This window comes from Hemiscyllium ocellatum, chromosome 17 (genome assembly GCF_020745735.1).
Source record: "Hemiscyllium ocellatum isolate sHemOce1 chromosome 17, sHemOce1.pat.X.cur, whole genome shotgun sequence".
Lineage (NCBI taxonomy): Eukaryota > Metazoa > Chordata > Chondrichthyes > Orectolobiformes > Hemiscylliidae > Hemiscyllium > Hemiscyllium ocellatum.
The window spans coordinates 55,599,969-55,623,975 of record NC_083417.1 but is presented as its reverse complement, the minus strand read 5'-3'; the positions used below and the strand labels follow the sequence as shown (position 1 = coordinate 55,623,975).

The window sequence follows — 24,007 nt, the reverse complement described above, 5'->3', positions numbered from 1 at the left end:
TTGTCTTCTTGGAGGGAACAAGGCTGAAAGGAGACAGGTATTCAAATCATGGGGAGGTTGAATAGATTGGATTTGGATAAACTGTAACCACTCATAAAAGAATTTTAAACAAGAATGTATTGATTTAAAGTGATCTGTAAACGAAGCAAGGACCAAGTGAGGAAAAGCTCTTTCACTCTACCTAACACAGAGTAGTTAGGGAGATGAATGCACTCCTGGAAATGTTCAACTGAGACATTCAAGAGGGCATATGGATAAAAATAATGTGGAATGAATGGGGAGTGTGGTGGAACCAAAAATTGGCAATGCTGTTCGTTTTAACGATCTGGTGCAGGCACAATGGGTGGAATGGCCTCCTCCTATGCCATAACATCTCTGTAATAGTATGGTTCTCTGCCAAGACTCTATCTGCAGCTCATCTGCTGCAGGAAGGTGCAGGTCGTTTGTCATCTAGGATACACTCAAACAACATCTAAGATTTATACACTTGTAGAGGAGGTAGAACATGGTGTTCCTGGCTTTTGCATCTTCATAGGTATCGGATCGAAAGAGTCATAAAGATGTACAGCATGGAAACAGACCCTTCGGTCCAACTCATCCATATTGACTAGCTATCCCAACTCCATCGAGTCCCACTCGCCAACACCCGGCCATATCCCTCCAAACCCTTCCTATTCTTAGACCATCCAAATGCATTTTAAATATTGCAATTGTACCAGTCTCCACCACTTGCTCTGGCAGCTCATTCCATACACGTACCACCCTCTGTGTGAAAAGTTGCCTCTTAGGTCTCTTTTATATCTATTCCCTCTCACCCTAAATCTTTGCTCTATAGTTCTGGACTCCCTGACCCCAGACTTTGTCTATTTATCCTATCCATATGCCTCATGACTTTATAAAGCTGTATAAAATCACCCCTCAGCCTCCGATGCTCCAGGGAAAACAGCCCTAGCCTATGCCACCTCTCCCTATAGCTCAAATCCTCCAACCCTGGCAACATCCTTGTAAATCTTTACTGAACCCTTTCAAGTTTCACAACATCTTTCCGATAGGAAGGAGATCAGAATTGCGCGCAAGATTCCAAAAGTGGACAAAACATGTCTTGTACAACTGTAACATGTCCTCCCAAATCCTATATTCAATACTCTGACCAATAAAGGTATTGCCAGCTCTTCCTTCACCAACATTATTTTCAGTCTCAAATAGCAGATTTTCCATACATATTATTACTTTGTGATCTACTTGCAGCTAAACTATAGCAAGGTTAAATGTGAATTACTCACGGTATATAGTAAATGACCTATGTATCCAATTATGCTGTACAAACATACACCTTGTTAGTATCACAACAAGCTTGCCTATCAGTATGAAATGAATCTTTCTGATGTCTGTAGAGTCACCAGAAATTTGTTAATGAACTCAGGTGATAACAACTAATCTTGCAGCAAGACTTTGACTGGTGTTGGCGTTCTTGTCTCTGGGTCCTTTGTTGCAGGGTTTCTAGAGAAATTCAGGAGCAGTATCTCTGAAGAGAAAATTTGCTGAGTTTCTCCAGTAGTTTCTGATTTTGTTTGTTTCTGATCTGCAGCATCTGCAGTTCTTTGTTTTCTTTCCTGGCTTTGATTAAAATGGACGTTTAGCATGCTTCCTTTCATTGGTCAGACTTTGAGTATAGGGGTTGGAATGTTATGTTGAAGTTGTGCAAGACATTGATGAAGCCTCTTCTGGAATACGGTGTCCTGTTCTAGTCGCCCTGTTATAGGAAGGATATTATTTAAACTGAAGAGGTTTCGGAACAGATTTACCAGCATGTTGCTGGGTATGGACGGTTTGAGTTGTAAAGAAGGATGGGTAATTTGGGAGTTTTTTCTCTGGAGCATAGGGAGTTGAGAGGTGACCTTTATAGAGGTTTGTAACATCATGAGGGGTATAGATTGAGTTAATGGTAGGTGTCTTTTCCCTAGGAGGAAGGATTTCAAAACTAGGGAGCACATTTGTAAGGTGAGAGGAGAAAGATATAAAAAACACGAGTGGCATTAGTTTTACACAGCGGGGGTTCGTGCGTGCAATGAACTTCCTGAGGAAATGGTAGATGCAGGCACAGTTATGGCATTTAAAAGACACTTGGATAAGTACATGAATAGGAATGGTTTGGAGAGATATGGGCTAGGTGCAGGCAGGTGGGACGAGTTCAGTTTGGGATTATGCTCAGCATGGACTCTTTGGACCTAAGGGTCTGTTTCTGTGCTTCATGACTATGACTCTCCTCCAGTCTTACAAGTGACAACAAATGCTCCACTCTGATTTCTAGGCTGATATTAAGCTGGGGATGCTCATATCTGATTAGTGTAAGCAACATTCCTTGCCTGTTAATCAATCCACTGTATCACTCAGAATTGGAAATATGAAAATAACTCCCTATTGGTTCCTTACAGTGGGATATTTGAAACAGAAAATAAGAGCAGGAATAATCTATCTGACCATTCAAAGTTACTCCGCCATTCAATATAATCATGGCTGATCATCTCAGTCCCCTGTTCCCACTTTCTCCTCATACCCTTTGATCCCTTTAGCTTGAAGAATTATACCTTCCTGAAAGCAATTAAAGTTTTGGTCTCAGTCACTTTCTGTGGCAGAGAATCCTACTTATCATACAGCTATTTCCCCTCATGTCAGTCCTAAAGTGCCCAATCCCTATCCTTAAACTGTGGCCTTTGTCAAAATAAACATTCAAAGGCTCTTTAAAGTGATCTTTGTGCTCACAAAAAGATTAAAATATGTTAAGACAGTCCCTTGCAAAAGTACACTCAACATTATTGGTGAGGATGACAGCTTTTATCTCTTGAGATTGGTTGGGTTTATTCAACAGGAAGGTACAGTAGCTTACAGAATACATTGGTTTGGAAATTTTGAGGAGATTCTGACCATTAAACAGGGAGCCGCAGCTGTTCACGTTCTATATTAATGATCTTGATGAAGGGACTGGGGACATTCTAGCGAAGTTTGCTGATGATACGAAGTTAGGTGGACAGGCAGGTGGTACTGAGGAAGTGGGGAGGCTGCAGAAGGATCTAGACAGTTTGGGAGAGTGGTCCAAGAAATGGCTGATGGAATTCAATCTGAGCAAATGCGAGGTCTTGCACTTTGGAAAAAAGAATACAAGCGTGGACTACTTTCTAAACGGTGAAAATTCATAAAGCCAAAGTACAAAGGGATCTGGGAGTGCTAGTCGAGGATTCTCTAAAGGTAAACATGCAGGTTGAGTCCATGATTAAGAAAGCGAATGTAATGTTGTCACTTATCTCAAGAGGGTTGGAATATAAAAGCACCGTTGTGCTACTCAGACTTTATAAAGCTCTGGTTAGGCCCCATTTGGTGTACTGTGTCCAGTTTTGGTCCCCACACCTCAGGAAGGACACACTGGAACTGGAGCATGTTCAGCAGAGATTCACACGGATGATCCCTGGAATGATAGGTCTAACATACGACGAACGGCTGAGGATCCTGGGATTGTATTCATTGGAGTTTAGAAGATTAAGGGGAGATCTGATAGAAACTTACAAGATAATACATGGCTTGGAAAGGGTGGATGCTAGGAAATTGCTTCCGTTAGGCGAGGAGACTAGGACCCTTGGACACAGCCTTAGAATTAGAGGGGGTCAATTCAGAACAGAAATGCGGAGACATTTCTTCAGCCAGAGAGTGGTGGGCCTGTGGAATTCATTGCCGCAGAGTGCAGTGGAGGCCGGGACACTAAATGTCTTCAAGGCAGAGATTGATAAATTCTTGATGTCACAAGGAATTAAGGGCTATGGGGAGAATGCGGGTAAGTGGAGTTGAAATGCCCTTCAGCCAGGATTGAATGGCGGAGTGGACTCGATGGGCCGAATGGCTTTACTTCCACTCCTATGTCTTATGGTCTTATGGTCATATGGAGAAAATTGAGCATCTACGATCTGTGATTTTCCGATGAAGTGCTTTGATGAATGTTGATCTGCTTTGGGATTAGCCACCAAGGAAATCCCACCTTTTCTTGTGAATCTTTCAAAACTCAGGTGCTCTTTCATCTAACTCCACACCAATGGATCGTACAAAAGTGTTTCTGTTTGTACCTTAACATTGATTTTATTGTTGCTGGTATGAAGGAATTGTCTCTCACTTCTTTACTAGCTTTCAGAAGATTAATTATTTGCCTTTAGCTGCTTATCTTAATATTTTCAGTCTGCATGAAATGTAGGTTCTTTGCAACACTGAAGTATATCAATTGTCCCATTTTCATGCTTTTATTGAGCTATTTAACAACTTGTTTCGCATGCTGTTTTTATTAATAGTGCACAAACTGTTTGGTGGATGACTTTTTCCAGCTGCTGTTTGCCAGATTATTTTCTTACCTCTCTGGTCCTTTTATTAGGACTCTTTCCTACACCAGCTACTATGCAGTAACCTCTTTCACCTTTCCATCAAGACCTAACCTTGTTAACCAAGCATCAGATGAGAGCTCCCTGAACCTCCCCAGGTTGGTGTTACATTTGTATTGGCAGTAAGGACATTTTCAAGGTCTAGCTTTCAAACAAAAAGTGAATTCAGGAAGTTCTGTAAATTCCAGAAATGAGTTTTATATTCCAAAAATAGCATGTACCAGTAGTAACGGGCTCAAAGGTTGACTCTTGTTTCAAACAACTAATTAGCAGTCCTCATGTCAGTAAGTGCAAAGATTTTAAAGTGTGAAAAAAAAAGAAACCTGAGGTTTTTAATGAACTGAATTTAGATATTCCCTATCAAATGCCTCGAAATAGTTCTATTTCTTAAAGTTCTTTACTGGGATAGGTTTTGACAGAAGGTTGTTTCAATGACTTATTTCCTGTGGTTTTCCAGGAACTCAGGATTTGAATCCCTCATTCCAGGTGGTTTCATGAACTGTTTCTCCCCATCATCACATCTGTACTGTTCTCCCTGCTCAGTGAATGGCACAGTGCTGAGATTAGATGCGCATATGAAAGTATTAACCACTTAACCTCTATATGTTCAACGTGGCAACCTTGCTGAGGCATTGGGAACACTTACAGTATTGCAATTAGAAGGAAACTACCCTATCCATGAGATAGAAGGGAAATTTTAAACCTTGTTATTTTTCTGAGTTTGATATGTGGTAATAAAATTCCTCTGGTCAAAATTTGTAGCAAAATAATTCTCTATATACAAAATAGTTCTTTGACATTTTTCTCTCCGTATAATTGTGAGCTTTAAAACTCTCAAATTTATTATCCTTTCATAAGATTCCAACATTTTTAAAAGTGCATTTGACTACAAGTTAACTTATGAGACCTATTTTGGATATTGTTGTTCAGTTGATTTGCAGAGTTGCTCAATCAGAATATTTCCTTTCAAACCATTTCTCTCCAAAATGACAAAACGCACCCTTTAGACATTTAATTGGTGTTTCTCAATTACTATATCAGTCAGGTCATAGACTCTTGCTAAATGCAATATCACCAATTTCTGAAACTTGTGTTTAATGGTTAAAGTATATTGCAGGGATTTTTATTCTGACATGTTACAATGCAATTATTCTTGAGGTAGCTATTCAAAATTTACATATAAATGTGCATTGATGGTATATGAATTGCTTTGCTTCATGAAAGAAAATCAATTCCTCAGTGTTGCAACATCCCAATGATTCAGAGGGTATCAGCCTGATACTGAAGATTGGTAACTGACAGGAAGATGTTTAGTCTGCAGACACTGATGACATTGGCTCATTTTTGAGATTCAGCAGGACTGGTGAGATTGCTGTGGGGCTTCTCTGTGAAAACACTGGCAGATCATTATGCACTTTGCTTCGTTTTTAAGCAAACATTTGTTACAGTGTGCTGATTTTTTTTTCCCTAAATGATCTTCTATCTGTCTACAGCCTTCCACCCAGAAAATTGTATTCATCGTTTAGCAAGCCAGATCTGCTGAACACGCCTTCAGAGGAGAAAGCAATGAAAACAAGCCCTGGAGAAAAAAGCATTTTCAAGTAAGTCAGAGCAGTGAAAGAGAATTTGATTATCTGTGGTTAGTAATCACAAGTTGTTTTTGTAACAAGTGTATAATGCAGCAAGTAAATTTGGAACTCTAACTATCCACAATTCCATCATTGCTGAAAAGGCAGCCATATTACTTGAGCTTTTCATCTTGTGAATTTGAGGACAAATGCATGAAAACTAAATTTATATTACAGTAATTTATACTCCAGAAAAGGTAACTAGTTGGTTGGTAAGTTGATTCTGATTGGCCAAGATATTGCCACGGAGATGGTAGTGGGGAACTGTTGACTTCTAAACTCCTGTATAATTGAAAAGAAGCATAAGGCTTGAACATGTTCCTTTCATTTGGATAGAACAAGGTCCCTGCACACTCATGTATGTCACTTCTAGTAACTGTCTTTAAGCCATGTTGTGAGCTCAACTAATAATTTTAAATTGGTTATTAGTGTAGCTCAGGATTGTTCAGTAATTGCTGCCCAAACACAGATTCACATGTAACAGGAGAGATTTCATTTTGGGTTTTGTAAGCACAGGCTGTTTGAGTACTAACTATCCTCTGTCCGTAATGAACAGCCAAAGAAAAATGCCATTCGATTTGGTCAGCTGATTGTTGGGACATTTGACATTGCACAAGCACTGAAATTCATACACAGTAAGAACATTTTTTTGGACTGACGGCAGCATCCTGTTAGTAGCGGCTGTATAGTCACAGTGTGAACTGGCTTTTGTGTTTGACCTGATGAGTGCAAGATGAAAAGCTTGGGCAATATATTTGTCTGTTTAGTAATACCCAAGTTCTGGAGTGCTGAGAAGTCAGTCTATTATCTGCCATCCTGACTGCCTAGCAGAGCCAGCACTTTCTGTAGGATGAAACCTTTTAAAGGATATTGCCTTATTTCACTTTATCCTGGTATACAAAGCCACAGTGATGTTTCCTTGGTTATTTGTATTGTACTGTATTGGTTGATCATTCTGATAGTGAATTGTTCTTCCATATGTATAGGATCAAAATTAGAGATATTAATTAAACAGCAGAATACCATTCATCATTGGAGGGAATCCTTATCAGGAAAGATCATTATGGCTGCACTGATTTATCAGTTCTGCACTTTGAGAGTTTGTTAACACTCCTGTGCTGAATGCTTCATTATGTTCAAGGTGCTTTATAAAGTTGTTATTTTTCTGAGCTTTCTCACATCACGGAAAGTAATTGGTAGTTGTTTAATTCAGTTCATAGTTTCATCTACCACTCCAAATGCTGTACATTCCTGTGAATTGTTTTCCACTTACATGGAGTTCAAGCTTGAATATTGATTTAAGTGTCACTTTTTCTCTGTTTGTAGTTTTAAAAATCAATTCAATTCTTAAAGTACTGTCAAACTAATCTGTCACTTGATGGTTTCCGTGTCCTTACTTTTGCCTACAATGTATTGTTTCCATATGAACCTTCCACTGCATTGAATCCACTCTCCCCACTGACTAAAATCAGACTGTTATTTTCTTTAACTTTTCCTCCAGTTCAAATAATGTTATCAGACAGTCATGCAGAGTGAACTCTTGATACCTCCCATGATGGGCAATGAAATTGACTTAAATAGACCTGTCAATTTGTAATGAGACAATTATTTTGTTCTGTAAAGTATGAAATACTTATATTGAAAGTTTACTCAGTTTTTTCAGCATCTTCCCTTCCCCTTTTCAGTATTATGAAGTAAGTAAGACCATGGTGTCACAAGTATCATAGTATATAAACTTGTGGAAATCTGAAATAAATATCTAACTTTGTGTTCTGCAGTAATAGTGCAAATGGGGTGAACGCAAGAATGATAAGGGAGCAGACCTAAGAAATAGCAAGGGTTAAGGAAGCAGAGTTCTGGGTGACTTGGGGTTTCACAGAATATGGTTCAAGGAACTAATAGATGGATTTTGGCAAATTCAAGCCTGGAATGAAAAAGATGTACATCAAAGTTTCAATGACGTTGGGCTAAGAATGTGATTGAAGAAGGTATGCACGTTGTGGGAAGTCGTGGCATTGCTAATGGGCCAAAGGCAGAGATGGGCAAACAGTTCAGGTTTGAATAGGAGACAGTTTGTACCCCATTGGATTCCACTTGATCAAGTAGTCAGAAAGAGAAAATGAACTAAGAAATAAGAAGCGATATTTGGCGAGGTGCACAGGATGTCTTTGGGCACTCCCGTGATGAGACAAAGACCTATTTCATCCATGATTTTCTCAGACAGACAAACCCAATCTCATTCAGTTAAGATTCTTGTCAAGAATGTAGATGGTTGTTGGCAGAGATTTGAAAACTTCAAGTGAATGTCTTGTATTTATGAGCATATCAGGTAGAGATACAGATGTACAACCGACAGTTCTTTTTGATCAGACATTTTTAAAGGTTAAGGTCTTTAACCATAAAACAAGAGTTAGGTCACATTTTCTCAAAAATGGTTTGCTCAATCAACCACTAATGTACAATGGTCACAACAATAGCTGTGTCTTTAAGGACCACATAGGACTTTGTAAGTAATGTTACAATGATTGAGTTATCAACTATTTCAATCTGAAATTATAAAATCTGTTTCTTTTCCGACACCTCCAATGACTTATGAACTTCCCATGCATAACAAGTTATGATTTATCCCTCACATCTCTGCTCACTACCTCTGTTAAACAACATCTTAGTTTCTAAATACTCATCCTTCGTTTCAACTTCCCTCATGACCTTGCCCGTGCCTATCTTTGTATCTTCTAGGTCTATGACCTTCTGAGATCTCTGCGCTCCTTGAATTCTGGTTCCAGAGTTCTGGAGTTCCCTCCCATCTCCCTAAATCTCTTTCCTCATTTTAAACCACTCCCAAACCCACTTATTGACCAAATGTCTGGTCATCTACACAGATAACTTCATAAACGGCTTGGTGCCAATCATTGTTTGCTAACACTCAAGTGTTTTGGCATGTTTCACAAGGTTAAAGGTACAATATAAATGCAAGTTGTTATACTGAAATTGATCTTTTTCTCAGGGCTGAGAAAGTTGCTGTTATTGATAAACCAGTTCTGAGAAAGTATGAGTAAGTATTAGGATTGGAATGGAAATTTCAACTTTTGTGATCTGGACTGGGTTTTTTTGTGATCTTTCCATTTGTTCCAGGTACACAGTTTGAAGTCTATCTTTATTATAGGCCTGTACAAGGTGAGAGGATGTGGGGACATTTGACCTGATCTTGAACGGTTAGAGTCATGGCAATGCATCTCATGGATAGCTCACCAACCTTTCCTCAGCTTTTGTTGGTGGTTTGTATCTGAATCCAGCAATAATCTCGACATTGTGTTAAACAAAAGGCCATTTTTGAGCTTTTATTTTCAAAGAAAAACTCTACCATAATTAAACCATGTTCCAATTAATATTTGAAGTATCAATTAATCACCTTGATTGAAATACTTGCAAATTGAACATCAGTTCTTGTTTCATCATTTAAGAACCCATAGACAATTGAGTACAGGCCTATAGTAAGACGTTTGGAATGATGCATTGGTGCTTGGTGCCATGGTGCTGGGTGAGAGGAGAATGATGTTTACTATTATCTTGTTTTCTTGGGAATTGGGTGATTGTTTTCTTCCATGAGATGAATCAACCAGAGTTTGATTCGGATTGATTTTTTGCCTTTTTGGATCTATTTGCTCCTGAAGTAATAAAGCAGGGCAAAAGTATCAGTGCAAAGTGCTTTGTGATTTGAAATGTCTGCAAAAACTCTGCTTTACCGTGTGCAGGGATCGGTGTGCTTAACTGCATGTTCAGCTATGGTGTGCTGTGGAAAATCAGTTAGTTGGAATGTCACTTGTGCTCCCATTGTTAGAAATGGTTTGTGGGATTGCCTAATGTGAAATGCTGAGATCCTGCTGTAACTTTTACAGAAATCGCTTTTTAGAAAATCTTGTTGCCACACAAAGAGAGAGGAATTTAAACAAGTCGCGTTTTTCCAGAGACTTTACCTCCATACCCACAGACAGACCTCCTGACGGTAAGTTGGTTGCTCTGATCTTTCATAACATAATTAAGAATGAGGAGGACTGTTCAGCCCATTTTAATGCACTTGTCCCATAGATGCATCCTTTTGTTACTTAAGGGCTCATATTGTTTATGTCTTCATCCTGCTCAGAAAGAAGTCATTCCAAGTATTGTTTATGCTCATCACACAGGGCAGTCTCCAAATATTCAATCTAAAAAAGTTACCTTTTAAAACTTGCCTCCTTTTACTTTGCTGATATTGTTTCACATTCCACATGACTCTTTTCCTTGCCTCCCTCTGTCTGATATACTCTCAGGTGTTATTCTCAGTTAGCTACTTTCCATGATGAAATGCCAACATTTTTACGGGCTTTCCTCACAACTCAGACAGTTGTAATCTATCATGCACTGCCTTTGGTCATTGGAAGGCTGCTAGTGCTTCAGTGATCAGAACTGGACACAACACTCAGGAGGTGGTCTGAACAGAACACTGCTCAGTTTTGTCACAATTTCCAACTACAGTACTGTGTTAACTGCAATTCAATATTCCACTGGCTTTGTTAACTGCTGCTTGGTTTTGGTTGAACTTGAGGTTTTATGACATCCCGATCTCTCTTCATTCAAATCGATTTTAGTACCAGTCATTAAAGTAGAAACTATTGCAAACAGGAAGGAAAATAGACAATGCCTTATACGTGGAGATATTACACTTCAGCTTCTGTTGTTCCTGCCATTAAAGGCTTACGTCTGAAATGTCGACTCTCCTGCTCCTCAGCTGCTGCCTGACCTGCTGTGCTTTTCCAGCGCCACACTTTTCGACTCTGACACTCCAGCATCTGCAGTCCTCACTTCCTTCCATTAACATATTGAGTTTATCTGCTTGGACTAACTCCTTCAATGCTATTACATTTCCAAGTTCGGCGTCACTGCCAATTCATTTCCATTGAGTTTCAGAATCCTAGTCATTGATGTAAATTAGAAACTCTAGTGGTCCCAAAATTGGACCATAAAGAATGTCACTCACCAATTCCCTCCATCACCTTGGTATTACCCTTCTAATCATTATCTGTTATTATATACCAGTTTCTTGCACCAAATCTCCACAGCTTTGGGGTTAATAATTCTTCTCTATGGTACCTTGTTAAATATACATTATACAGCTTACCACATTTTGTTTGAGTTGTTACTTACCCAAGGAACTGCAACAGTGTGATCAGGCAGTGTCTTCTCCATCTGAAGTGATGCTAACTGCTGGTTTACTGGCTGCTTGATCCACTGAAAATCCCTAATTTCAGTGCTGGTAATTGAAATAAAACCAAAGGGTCTGTCCCGAGTGAATCATCTTATTCAAGTGATTTTGAAAATTGTAATAGTAAGAAATAGTAAGATTTGCCAGACAATGAGGTTGCAGATTCTGTTGTAGTACAATTCTCCTGCTGACTCACATCATCTCATGGATACCCAGCCTCGAGCTGCTATATTTGTTTGCAGTCTATCTCATTTAGCACAATGATCGTACTGCATCACCTAATGGAGAGTATTCTCAGTGTGAAGATTGGAATTCTTGGCCACTCTTACTGAAGCATCTGCAGCATGTAGATTGATGAGGATGAGGCTAAGAATGTTTTTTGCCTCTTATTGGTTCCCGCATCCCCTGTGACAGACCCAGTCTAGTAACCTGAAGCATGGATTGATGAAACAAATTCTGGATTTAGACCTGGAGTAGGAATGAGAGAAGGACCTTTAAACCAAAAACCTTAGAGAAATACAGAGAAGGAACCAAGGACATTTACATGTGCTTCATAGACTTTTGAAAAATAACTTGTTTTTATCAGTAAAAGTTATTGGATGTGTTGCTGAAATGTAACATTGACACTAAAAATATGAGATTGAACTGCAGCATACACTTGGGACCAAGTATTGAGCATTCAGACATATTTCAGGTGAATAAAATAAATTACAAGGCTGTTACCAAAATTATTCAATTTATACACAATAATTCTCTGTTTGGCCAAACCAAGAACAGCCAGGGAATTCCTAGAGGCATGGCAATCATCCACAGATTCAATCAATAAGCACATCGACCTGGACCCAATATACCGGCCACTGCAGCGGACAGCTGGAACTGACAACCGGAAGCGGCAGAGACAAACCACTATAAATGCCGGAGGAAAGATCACAGAAGCGCTTCACAGGAGGCTCTGAAGCACTGAGGATGTCACCTAGACAGGAGACGAAACGTCTGCAACACAAATTCCCAGCTCGGCAAACAGAACCACAACAATGAGCACCCGAGCTATAAATCTTCTCCCAAACTTTGAATTATTTATAGAATTAGAGATACTCCCAGGGATACAATTTATTGTGTTAAGAACCCAACAAATTTTCTGTACATTGAAAGCACTACTTGCAGAATCAGAAGAGACCCTGTAAAATATTGTAGATCATGTACACTCTTGAAGTTTGTAATGTGAGCATTGAGTATGAACAGCTTAAGATTAGAATCAATGGTAGTTAGAAGTATATTCAAAGACATTACAGTGAAGATTGAAGCGTGTTATGTCAGGATAGAAAAAGCAGTTAAATTTGCCTCTTTAGGACAATGAAAGCAGAAAATGGCAGATGGGATGCAGAAGTTAAAGGGAGTACAGAGAGAACCAGAAGTAATTTTGTGAAGATGAAGAATGCATCATAAAGAGAACTCAAGCATGTAACAAGGAAAGAAACTTATACGATGCTACAACCTATCCACTTTCTTGTATGCAACAGAAACATCCATAATAATAACTGGGTGGCACGGTGGCTCAGTGGTTAGCTCTGCTGACCCACAGTGGCAGGGACCCAGTTCAATTCCAGTCTTGGGTGACTGTCTGTGTGGGGTTTACTCATTCTCCCTGTGTCTGCTTGGGTTTTCTTTGGGTACTCCTGTTTCCTCCCATAGTCCACACATGCACAGGTTAGGTGGATTGGCCATGGGAAGTTGCCAGTAGTGTCCTGGGATGTGCAGGCTAGATACTTTAACCCTGGGATTTGCAGAGTTATGGGGTTAGGATGGGGGGATGTGGGTCTTGGTGGGTTGCTCTTTGGAAGGTCGGAGTGACCACGATGGGCCGAATGACCTACTTCTGCAGTGTGGGGATTCTATGTGATATTCCCTGCAGCACAGAGAGTAAGCTCTGGCTGACAACATGATGAAACTGACTGAGGCAACTGATGTTGGAATGATTTCTGAACCTGTTTAACAGGTGCTACTCAGATGAATCATGAAAAATGAAGAGCTTTCTTTCCATATTTCAGGATATCTAAGATAACAGCTGACCAGCAGATACCAATGTGGAGCTGCTATAAAATAAATTAGATTTTGGGGTCCTGCTGGGGTGCTGATGGAGCAGAAGGTTTGTGGAGATTGCACAAGAGTGCTGATACAGATGTTTGCAAGATTTCAAAGCCTTTTGAATTTCTGGCCTAACTTCCAGTTCAAATAAGAAAAACTGGGAAGTGCTGAAAACATTCAGAAGGTCTAACAACTGCTGTGGAGAGAAGGAAGAGATAACATCTCAGGTCCTTTTACTCTCCTTGACCTGAACATTCTCTCTCTAGAGATGTACCAAGCCATGCTGAGTATTTCTAGTGTTTTCTGTTTTCATTTCAGATTTCCAGTATCTGCCATACCCTGCTTTTGTTTTGATGGTTAATTTCTTTGATTTATTTGCTTTGGAACCATGTTAAAAGCAGGTTAATTGTAGGAATAAATGAACTGGTAATATACATTGTCTGCTGCTCTTTACAAATACTTGTCTGGCTCATGGCATACCTCCCAGCTTTTCAGTTCGATTGTAATTATCCCTGAAGTTTACTTGATTACCTTTATTGAGTTCAGGGAGACATTGTGTAAGACTTCACTGCAGGGGAGTTGATTATCAGAGATTATATTTGCTTCATAAAGTGAGTGGGTTTTAGCCATTCTACACTTGGTGTTCTAACATTTTGTGCTTTATAAACATGGTGATAAAATTTTTCCCAATCGCTATTTACATTGAAATTGTAGAAAGTACCAAAACAAAATAAAAAGTCTGTTTCTGAATTCAAAATAGCCAATGGATTTTTTCCCTCATGAAGTTGTGGAATTGTACTACAAGTTAATGACATCATTACACATAACTTGTACACATCAAATAATCAGCAGCTAGACCAGTGTTAACTTTACATCACAGAAGAAGGCTATTTGGCCTGTTATTTCTGGTCTGAAAATGTGTTGCTGGTTAAAGCACAGCAGGTTAGGCAGCATCTCAGGAACAGGGAATTCGACGTTTCGAGCATAAGCCCTTCATCAGGAATGAGAGAGAGTAGCCAAGCAGGCTAAGATAAAAGGTAGTGAGGAGGGACTAGGGGGAGGGGCGATGGAGGTGGGATAGGTGGAAGGAGGTCAAGGTGAGGGTGATATGCTGGAGTGGGGTGGGGGCGGAGAGGTCAGTAAGGAGATTGCAGGTTGGGAGGGCGGTGCTGAGTTGAGGGAACCGACTGAGACAAGGTGGGGGGAGGGGAAATGAGGAAACTGGAGAAATCCGAGTTCATCCCTTGTGGTTGGAGGGTTCCCAGGCGGAAGATGAGGCGTTCCTCCTCCAGCCGTCGTGTTGTTATGTTCTGCCGGTGGAGGAGTCCAAGGACCTGCATGTCCTCGGTGGAGTGGGAGGGAGAGTTAAAGTGTTGAGCCACGGGGTGGTTGGGTTGGTTGGTCCGGGCGGCCCAGAGGTGTTCTCTTTCTGACTATTTGATCTTGTATCATCAACTGGTGTAAATGACCAGCTGCTGATCTGTCAATGCTTTTTGCAGTTTCTGCCTGTACTTCCTATTGTGGCAAAGAATTCCATTCTTTGTCAGCATAAAGATGATTTTCCTAGCATTTCTCTTTACTCTCTCTTTGAACCCTTTGATAAATCTTAACCTTCTGGTACTGAGGCCAATTGTTGTACCCAAACTCAGCTAAGGCTGTTGGATTTACTAATTAATGCCAATGAGCATCCCTAGGAACTTGTTGGTCTGAGTAATCCAACACTACACTGTATTTTGCAATCATCAGTTGTGGAAGATTATGTTGAATTACTCAGTAGCTATTTTAGTACTTAGTCAGATGAATAATTTCTGAGTTATTACTTCTTGGAATTAAGAAATCATTGGGATATTTTGGTTCATAACAAGACGCATATTTACAATGGATTTTTTTTTCCAAGCTGTTGGTTTTTGTATGTTGATGACTGTTGATAAAAATATGTTGTCAAATTCCCTAAACTGAATCACTCTTATTGCTTTCAGTTGAGGTGCTGAGTGAAAAGGAGCAACAGAATGAAGCATTAAACGAGAGAGAGCCATGTTCAGCCTCCAGCAGTTCATCAACCAGCAGCACGTTGGAGAGGGAAGAGAGGGGAGACAGACAGGCTGGCGATAATGAGACAGGCAAGAGAGGTTTCATCTTCCAGTATCCGTTCAATCCCCAAGAGCAAACTGTGGGGACATCCACTAAACAAAGGGTCTGCATTTCTCATTAAACAGCAAGAAATGTTTCTTTGTAAAAGATAGATAAATTGGTGGGTTACCAGCCTAATCAACCCCAGAAGAATGGACTGCTTTCCTTTCCATACTAAATAAAGAGGGAAGTGCTGAAATCTGCTCTGCTGTTTTTTAAAGTATCAGAAGTTTTGTTAATATGATTGAAAGAACTCTGGGCTTCCTGCCAGAATGCACACTTAACTTCAACTCCCTTGCCTGGCAGAGTAAACTACTTGTAATTTGACGTTTATGTTTTTAAGAAAAAACTATGTAAATTGTTTTGATCAAATGGTCACGTTCTTTGCTTGGTGCAAAACAACTGTTGTGCTCTGTTTAGTTTGGGTTCAGTTTGTTGAACAGAGCACGGCATAGCGTGAAATGTGCAACAAAGCTGCACTTGCCATCTTGAAGAAGAACATCATTTTGCTTTCTGAAGCTCAGAATGGTGGTGTGTGGAAGCTCAGGGCCTTGTCCCAATGTTGGACACCACAAAAGTAAGCCAGGAGGGTTGCGATTTACTGTTAGCCTTAGTTTTGTCTTTTCTTTTTGGAACATATATATTAAAAAAAACTGCTTAGAAACGGTTTGATTGTTTAACAGGTTAGTGTAGCTTATTATGTTGGTGTCTTGCTTGTCTGCAGGTCGATGCATCATCCGTCAGTCCAGTCTGGATCAGTGCAGTGCCATCTCCAATGACAAGAAATTCATGCTTGATATGCTTTATGCTAAAGCCAAGGTCAATAACTTTCAGCTCACCAAGGAAGAGAGTCCCACTGAAAGTGAGAGGAGAGTCACCAAAAAGGCTTCGGAGGAATCTACCGAGAGTCTAATCAAACACTTTTCCAGGCAGGCCAGCTATCAGACTGAGGAGTGTGAGAAGAAAGCCAGCATTGAAAGCATCCCTGGAAGTGTAAAGTCCACACTGGAGAAGTTTGCAGAACCTCAGGTTAAGGCTTTGAAGGAACAGGTCAGCATTGAGGCTGAACTTAATGAGAAAAATGTGGAAAAAACATCCATTATGAAGAAGGACTCTGAGTACATGTGGGACCAACTAGAAGCAAGTCCTAGAGTGCTGAAAATCAAAGATTTAGATTTCACAGATCTCCGTGAGGAGGAGGACATCGATGTATTAGATGTAGACTCATGCATGACCAAGGCAACTGCTAAACATGATCTTTCTGGATCACCTGGGAGTTCAGTGGTTCCATCGGTGCTGCCACCTCCACCCCCTCTACCGCCCGGAGGTGGTCCTCCTCCTCCTCCTCCTCCCCCTCCCCCTCCACCATCTGGAGGACCTCCCCCTCCACCACCTCCACCTTTTGGACAATCATCTGGCCCTCCTCTACCTCCCCCACCTCCACCCACTAATGTTTTCCCTTCACAAGGAGCGAACTCTGCATTAACAAAGAAGAGAAAGACCGTCAAGCTCTTCTGGAAGGAACTGAAGCAGCCCGAAGGCCCCTCCAAGAGCTGTAAATTTGGCCGGGGCACTGTCTGGGCTTCCTTAGATAAAGTGACAGTGGACACCACTAAATTGGAACATCTGTTTGAGTCTAAAGCTAAGGAGTTACCAACAAAGGTAAGGATTCATCTGCCTTTTGATTACTGAGAAAAGCTAACAAAAAAAAGCCATTTTACATGCCATAAGAGTTGCATGTCAGTAATATCTGCTTCAAATGAGACTGTGCTTTCTGTTGGGCAGGTTATAGCTGATTAATGTAATGAATTCCTTCGGGGATGTTAGAGATGTGGTGGATGTGGGTGAGGAGTCAGGGCATATTTGTATTGCTATGATATCAGAAAGATATTTGAGATAGACTTGAAATTGATTCACTAGTTGTATTTATTTAGCCGGAATTTACACAGCAAAGGGTAATTTTGTGGAAAAGGATCTACCAGTGAAATCCACAGGAATCAATAGTCTCATAAATGATTTGATGGCTGCAACAGTGGACCCAGCTCCAATGGGTCTAAATTTACAGATGACAGTAAGCTGCCTAGTGATGCTAATCAATGCACCATTATCAATACCAATGGAGAGGGAGGTAAAACACAGAGAGAATTTGACACTAATCAATGTTTTTTGGCAAGATTATTGGATATTATGAAAACATTTAATTTTCCAGGGACTAAAAAGCAAATGAAATTTTTGATGTTAGCTTGTAACCTATAAACAATAGGTAAAGATGTCTAAATTATACTGGTGACCTCATCTGGAGCTCCTCTTCAATTCTGTAACATAGCTGCAAGATAAGGAGGTGTGACAACAATTCTCAGTTGTAGTGAACCTGCTCATTCCTGTCACATTTGAAATTAAGTGCCACTTCTGGATATGTTATCTGCCTGACACAGGATGCTGGCCACCTGACATGTGCCGTGTGCATTTCCTCACTTTTCTCGAACCTGAGCTGGTAAGACACTTAGTGAGATGGTGGTTACCTTACAATCATTGAATGAAAATACAGTTTTTAGCAATCACTAATAAGATAGTGATAGACTTATGGGAAAAATTACCCTGGGATTGTGGAATAAAAAGATTTTTAAAAATAGGATAAGAATAGTTACTCTGGTGAACTAGTATCCATCCAAAATCAGGTCAGGATCCTGAGAGAGAATTCATAATGATCTATAATATGGATCAATAGTTTTGTCCTGCATGAATCATTGTACCATGTTACTGCCATGTTTTACATAGATAGTGTAGGAACTTATCACATTGTGGAGGCAAGATCAGCTAATGAAGACTCAACTATTTTTAAGATCATAAGGTGTTCCATGCAGATAACGTTTTCTATTTTAACGAGTCGTATTCCACTCAATATTAGTCCAATGTCAGGTTTATTACTTTGAGGACTAGATGATTGATATTCAAACTGTGTTCTCAAATACCCTGTCTTCATCACCATTCCTAGTTGCCCTTGAGAAAGTGGTGGTGAGTTGCTGCCGTAAACCACTTTATTCCATTTGTTGTAGGTACACCCACAGTGCTACTGGGGAGGGAGTTCTAGGATTTTGTTTCAGTGACACTGCAGGAATGGCGATATATTTCTATGTCATTATGGTGAGTGGCTTGGAGGGGAGCGTGCAGATGCTGGTGTTCCCATATATCTGTTGTCGTTGTTGTCCTTGATGAAAGTGGCCATAAGTTTGGAAAATACTATCTTAGGGGCCTTGTGAGTTTCTGCAATGGATGGTACTTTGTATAAATGTAATTTCATCCATTATCTGTGCAGAAATGCTGCAGCAATGCTTCATCTGAGAGCTGATATGAGGTCAAACATAGAAATTCTGAAGTTTGAAAAAACATGCATAACTCTGACACTGGCATTGCAAAAACAATATCTCACTTACCACTTAGCCATTGAAATGTATCAAATGACTTGAGGTTGCTATGGTTTCACTGTGGATACTAATTAAAGTTAAGTCTTGTTCACTTGAGTATCCTTTTAATAATGGGATAAATGCTAATTATCTTCAGTCAATCTCTCTCCAACACTGAACATTCATTATTTCAAATGGAGTCTCATTTTGTCAGGTTTTAATTGTTGTTGAAGATTTTTAACATGTTAAAGCTAAAGTATTTTACTTTTATGAATGTCTTCCTTTTGCTTTTGAGTCAATATTTCTTTCACTCTTTATATTTCTATCTATATCCTATTTGATTTTAAATCACCCAATCTACTTATATATTAGTCTCAATCCTTCCCCTGTTAACTTTACAATCCTTCAATCTAATTCTTTAAGGAGCTACATAGTTGCTTGCCCTGTTCATCCAATTCCTAGATTTCTCACTGCAGAGTTGCTAGCTTATATTTTCAGAAATCTGTCTACTGCCAATTATCCTTAATATTTGTCATTCAAATGCTTCGGTATCATCTTGAAGGCTGTTGTGGTGCAGTGGTAGTGTCCCTATCTCTGAGCCAGATCATATGGATTCAAGTCTAGATGTGTGTCCTAACATGTCTTAACAGTTTGGTTAGAATATATCTCCGCTTTCAGCAAGTTGCCATAAAAATATTGTTAAATCAAAACACACAAGGGCAGGTCTGACTAATTGAAGATGCTGTTACATGTCCTACCACAGCAAATCTTTACTCAGTGATTTCTGTTAGTGTTGTCTTTTTCAATGTTTTAGTGAATGCAAAGAGCAACGTTAGAAATTTATAGTCAGCCTTAAATTTGTTTCAGTTGTACATTCCTATCCTTTTCTGAAATAACTCCACAGAGGTTGGTATCATGTCACCAAGTCACCCTTATAGGTGGACAGTTCTTGTCAATGATCCAGCTCCTTCAGAGTGAACAGGATTTCTGACACTCCTGTTTTTATCTGTCAGCCAGGGCTCCCTGATTGGGGCTGTTAATCTGGTCCAATTAGGGAACTCCTATTTTATGATATCCATCTGGCTGACCTCATTACAATCACTACATTTTTCTCTTTCTCTTGTTTTTCATGTAGTCCTCTCAAATGATTGGGATCGATTTTGGAAATCTTGCTTCATCAAACAACTCTATGGGTTGTCTTTGTGTATCTGTTTCCCTGCTCTTAGAATGCATCTCCCTGGAACCTGTATTTTCCTTTGTGATTTTTCATCTGACCTCATGGATACTGGGAGATTGAGTTTCATACAGTCAGACAATGAATTAATTTACTCAATAAGAAAACTGAGATTTGCACAGTTTTTCTGCCCAGATCAGTGGCAGCCTGAGTATCTATCTGTTCATTGCCAATATTTGTCATCCTCAGGGAAAGGCCACGGAGGAAGGCTGCCCATTCACATGTGCCAATCTCTTCTCCAGGACTCCTGCAAACCCACTCTCCTAGTTTTCTTCCAGCAGGGTTCCTGGGACCAGGAGATAGTCTATTATCCCTGCCCCTTCCTGTCGCCTGTTCAGCAAACATTGTACTTCGAATCTGTTCCGTTAAACACTGGGTGGGTGAGGTACAATCAATGAATTAAAGTTTTAAATTACAGGCATCCGGTTTCTTTATGTTTGCAAAAGATATTGTTGTTTGCTTTAATTGCAATAAGTTGAAAAAAAAGCTTTGCATTTGTAGCAACTTCTGGATGTCCTCAGCCTTCATAACCAATTAAGTAGTATAGATATGTGGTCGCTGTTGCACTGGAGAAAATGTAGCTGTTAATTTGGGCACCGCAAGCTCCCATGAACACCAGTTTTATACTAGTCAGATTATCTGCTTCATTGATGTAGATCGTTGGGTGTAACCCTGGGGAGGATTGCAGTGCTGCTGTTTAGTTTGCAACCATTTGAAGTGGTTTGAGAGATTAGCCAAACCTCAATTTAATTTCTAATCCAAACAATATCACCTCTGACAGTGTAGTTCTCCATCAGTCAGTACACGACAGAATGTAAACATATAATCCCGACTCTCACTGAACTCTCCCTAGGCTAAACATGAACCCACAACCTTCTGATTCAGAGACAAGAGCCTTTGCACTGAACTAACACTGGCACATGGTAATTACTATATTGATTCATCCCTCATTGTGTGCTGCAATACTGTGTTCTAAAATAAACCTGCAATACTGGTGTTGCAAAAGTATGTAAATAATAGAATCACCATGATCAAATCTCAAAAATGAGGTACAGTGGGAACATAATGTCAAGTCAGACCAGAGTGCCAGTGTACTGTGCCACAGTTTTAGGTTCATTGATTCTTCAATTGCTGATTCAGTGAGCTAATTATTTAGCCATCCCTCTTGGGAAGGTACAAAATGTGGATCAAGCACTTCCTCATTAGAGAGACTCAATGATCTGTATCCCCACAGTGGTTAACCTTGAGATGCTCTTGCAGAGAGACCTTAACTACATGCAGTTCTGAGCAGGGAGGATATTATAGCTAAGTAAAGGTTTAATGTTGGCTAATTTTCTGCTGTGGTGTGTGATTTGTCTGGAATTATTAACAAGAACTGCCAAAGACCTCCTGAACCTGTCAACGAAATTAAAGTGACCTGGGTTATTAGTTAACGCACACACTTACTGCGCTGCGATTAATTCTTCATTGTTTGAATCATTTCCTGTTTAAGTCATGAAAAGGTTTGTAAAACCACAACCTGGGATGGCGATATTTCTGATTGTGTTGTTTCAGGGCCTCAGGGAATTTGAAATTCTATGATTTTTGGTTCCAAGTATGTTGAAGGAAGCAATAAGATGTCATAGTAATCACTCCCAGATTTGATAATTGTTGTAAATGTTTAACTAATGAATCTTTTATAGTGCCTGAAAGAATTTAAAGAGCCATAACAAAATAATAAATATATTTAAGTAATTTGCAAATTCTCTAGATTCTGGAACAGTCCTAGTGGATTGCAAGTTGGAAAATGTAGCATCGTTATTCAAGAAAGGAAAGAGAGTGAAATGAGGGACTAATGGGTCAGTTAGCCTGACATCAGCCACTGAGAAAATCTATTACAGTATTAAGGAACTCTTACCAGTGCACTTAGAAAATCCCTATATAATCAGACAAAATCACCATGATTTTAAAAAAGGGAAATCATGCTTGACAAATGAATTTGTTTGTGAGGTGTAGTTAACAAGGTAACAAAAGGAAAGTAATGGAGGTAATATGGTTGGACACTCAAGGCTATTTGATAAGGTGTTACACAAAGATTAATTTGCAAGTTTTTGAGCTGGAGGTAATACTTTAGTGTAAACAAGGAATTGGTCATTGGAAAGGAACATAAGAAATAGGAGCAGGAGTAGACCATCTGGCCTGTTGAGCCTGCTCCACCATTCCGTAAGATCATGGCTGATCTTTCTGTGGACTCGGCTCCAATTTTTTGCCCGCACATTATACCCCTTAATTCCTTTCTGTTCAAAAATCTATGTATGTTTGCCTTTAAAACATTCAACAAGGTAGCCTCAACTGCTTCACTAGGCAGGGAATTCCACAGATTCACAACCCTTTGGGTGAAGACGTTCCTCCTCAACTCAGTCCTAAATCTGCTCCCCCTTATTTTGAGGCTTTACCTTCTAGCTCTAGTTAGGAATTGGGATGAATGGTGTATTTTCAAATTAGGAAGCTGTAGCTAGTGGAGTGCTGCAAGGATCCATGCTTGGGGTATCACTCTTTTGCAACCTATGTTAATGACTTGGATGCATTGTGCTTTGCCTTACCTAAGTTTGCTGATCATACAAAGCCAGGTGGGGATGTAAATCATGAGGAAGACATAGACTGAATCAAGTGAGTGAGGATCAAGGAGACAGATGGTGTAGAAGATAGGGAACTACAAATTTAGTCACATTGATAGCACAAGCATAAAAATGGAATGGGCTGGCTTTTCCAAGGAGAGGCTATCTCACAGAAAGGAGAAAGCTCTGTGTTTCTGACATGAGATCCTGCTCCGAGCACCCTCGGAAATGTGGAACCATGCTTCCATTCTGACAGTTGTTTGGTAGTGCTGGACTATCAGAGGAAGGCAAACCACTCCCCATCTGCACAGCAGTCAGCTGTTGTATACTGACATTAAAAGATCCAGCATCCCATCCACTTTGACAGCAACAGTCAAGCAATAAGCACGTAAGGTGAGGGTAAGGTTAGTGTGCTGAGCGGGTAGGGAAACAGATGGGTAGGGTGTCATGTGGGTTGAGTGTGGTGGGTAGGATGGCAAGGAGGACTTTGCCAGGTTTGTGATTTGGTGTTGAGGCTATGTTGGGCTGGGGGGAGGGGAGGATTGGGACTGAGGTTGAGGGAAATAGGGGTCCAGGAGGGAGGTAGGGTCAGAGGTAGAGCAGAGGGCGGAGAGGGCCACAGCCTTGCAGGGGTGGGTGGTGGGGAATGAGATATTAGGTCCGGAGAGGTGGAAAATGGGCCAGATGCAGATGATTGGGTTCAGATTGGGGCTAAGTGGGAGAGGGTCCCTGTAGGAGAGGATAGGGTGTGCATGTTTTTGTCTAAGGATGTCTACGTTAGGTACAGGGTTAGGTGAATAATCACTCAGGAGTTACAGCATGTATCAAATGGTCCAATTTTTACTGAATAACTACACACTTAATTTCATCAGAGCCATCTGAACTGCATAATTTAAATGGGTATTCTCAGAGGTCTTCAAGGTTGGAGGGCTGGCCCAGCAAAATCTTCACTTTCCTGTGCAATTTGTTTGGTATCTGCCATGATCAGGAATCCGTATAGGCCCCATGCACAACTCCCACATTCCCCGGAATAATAACCACAGCTATCGCAAAATTTGGTTAATGGATGCAAAAATGTTGATGTTCAGAGAGTCTACTTTCACTGACGTTTGCAGGTACAGCAAACAATTAGGAAGGCAAATTGACTGTATTGGCATTTATTGCAAGGGAATGATAAGACAAGAATAAGGAAGGTTTGCTGACATTTTGCAGGGTTGAGAGAAGACTGCACCGAGAATACTGTGTACAGTGCTGGTCTCCATGTAGAAG

At 40.2% G+C, this 24,007-nt stretch overlaps 1 protein-coding gene across 2 annotated transcripts in view; it reads left to right on the top strand.

Annotated features, from left to right (window-relative positions):
- fhod1 (formin homology 2 domain containing 1) overlaps positions 1-24,007 on the top strand; it is a 312,470-nt gene that overhangs the window by 255,890 nt on the left and 32,573 nt on the right. The window contains exons 11-15 of one of the 2 annotated variants that reach the window (XM_060838185.1): positions 5,912-6,019; positions 9,054-9,101; positions 9,946-10,052; positions 15,353-15,493; positions 16,228-17,165. In XM_060838185.1, the coding sequence (XP_060694168.1) occupies positions 5,912-6,019; positions 9,054-9,101; positions 9,946-10,052; positions 15,353-15,493; positions 16,228-17,165 (1,342 nt within the window). The remainder of the gene's footprint in view (positions 1-5,911; positions 6,020-9,053; positions 9,102-9,945; positions 10,053-15,352; positions 15,494-16,227; positions 17,166-24,007) is intronic. The other variant, XM_060838186.1, reaches the window with a different exon arrangement.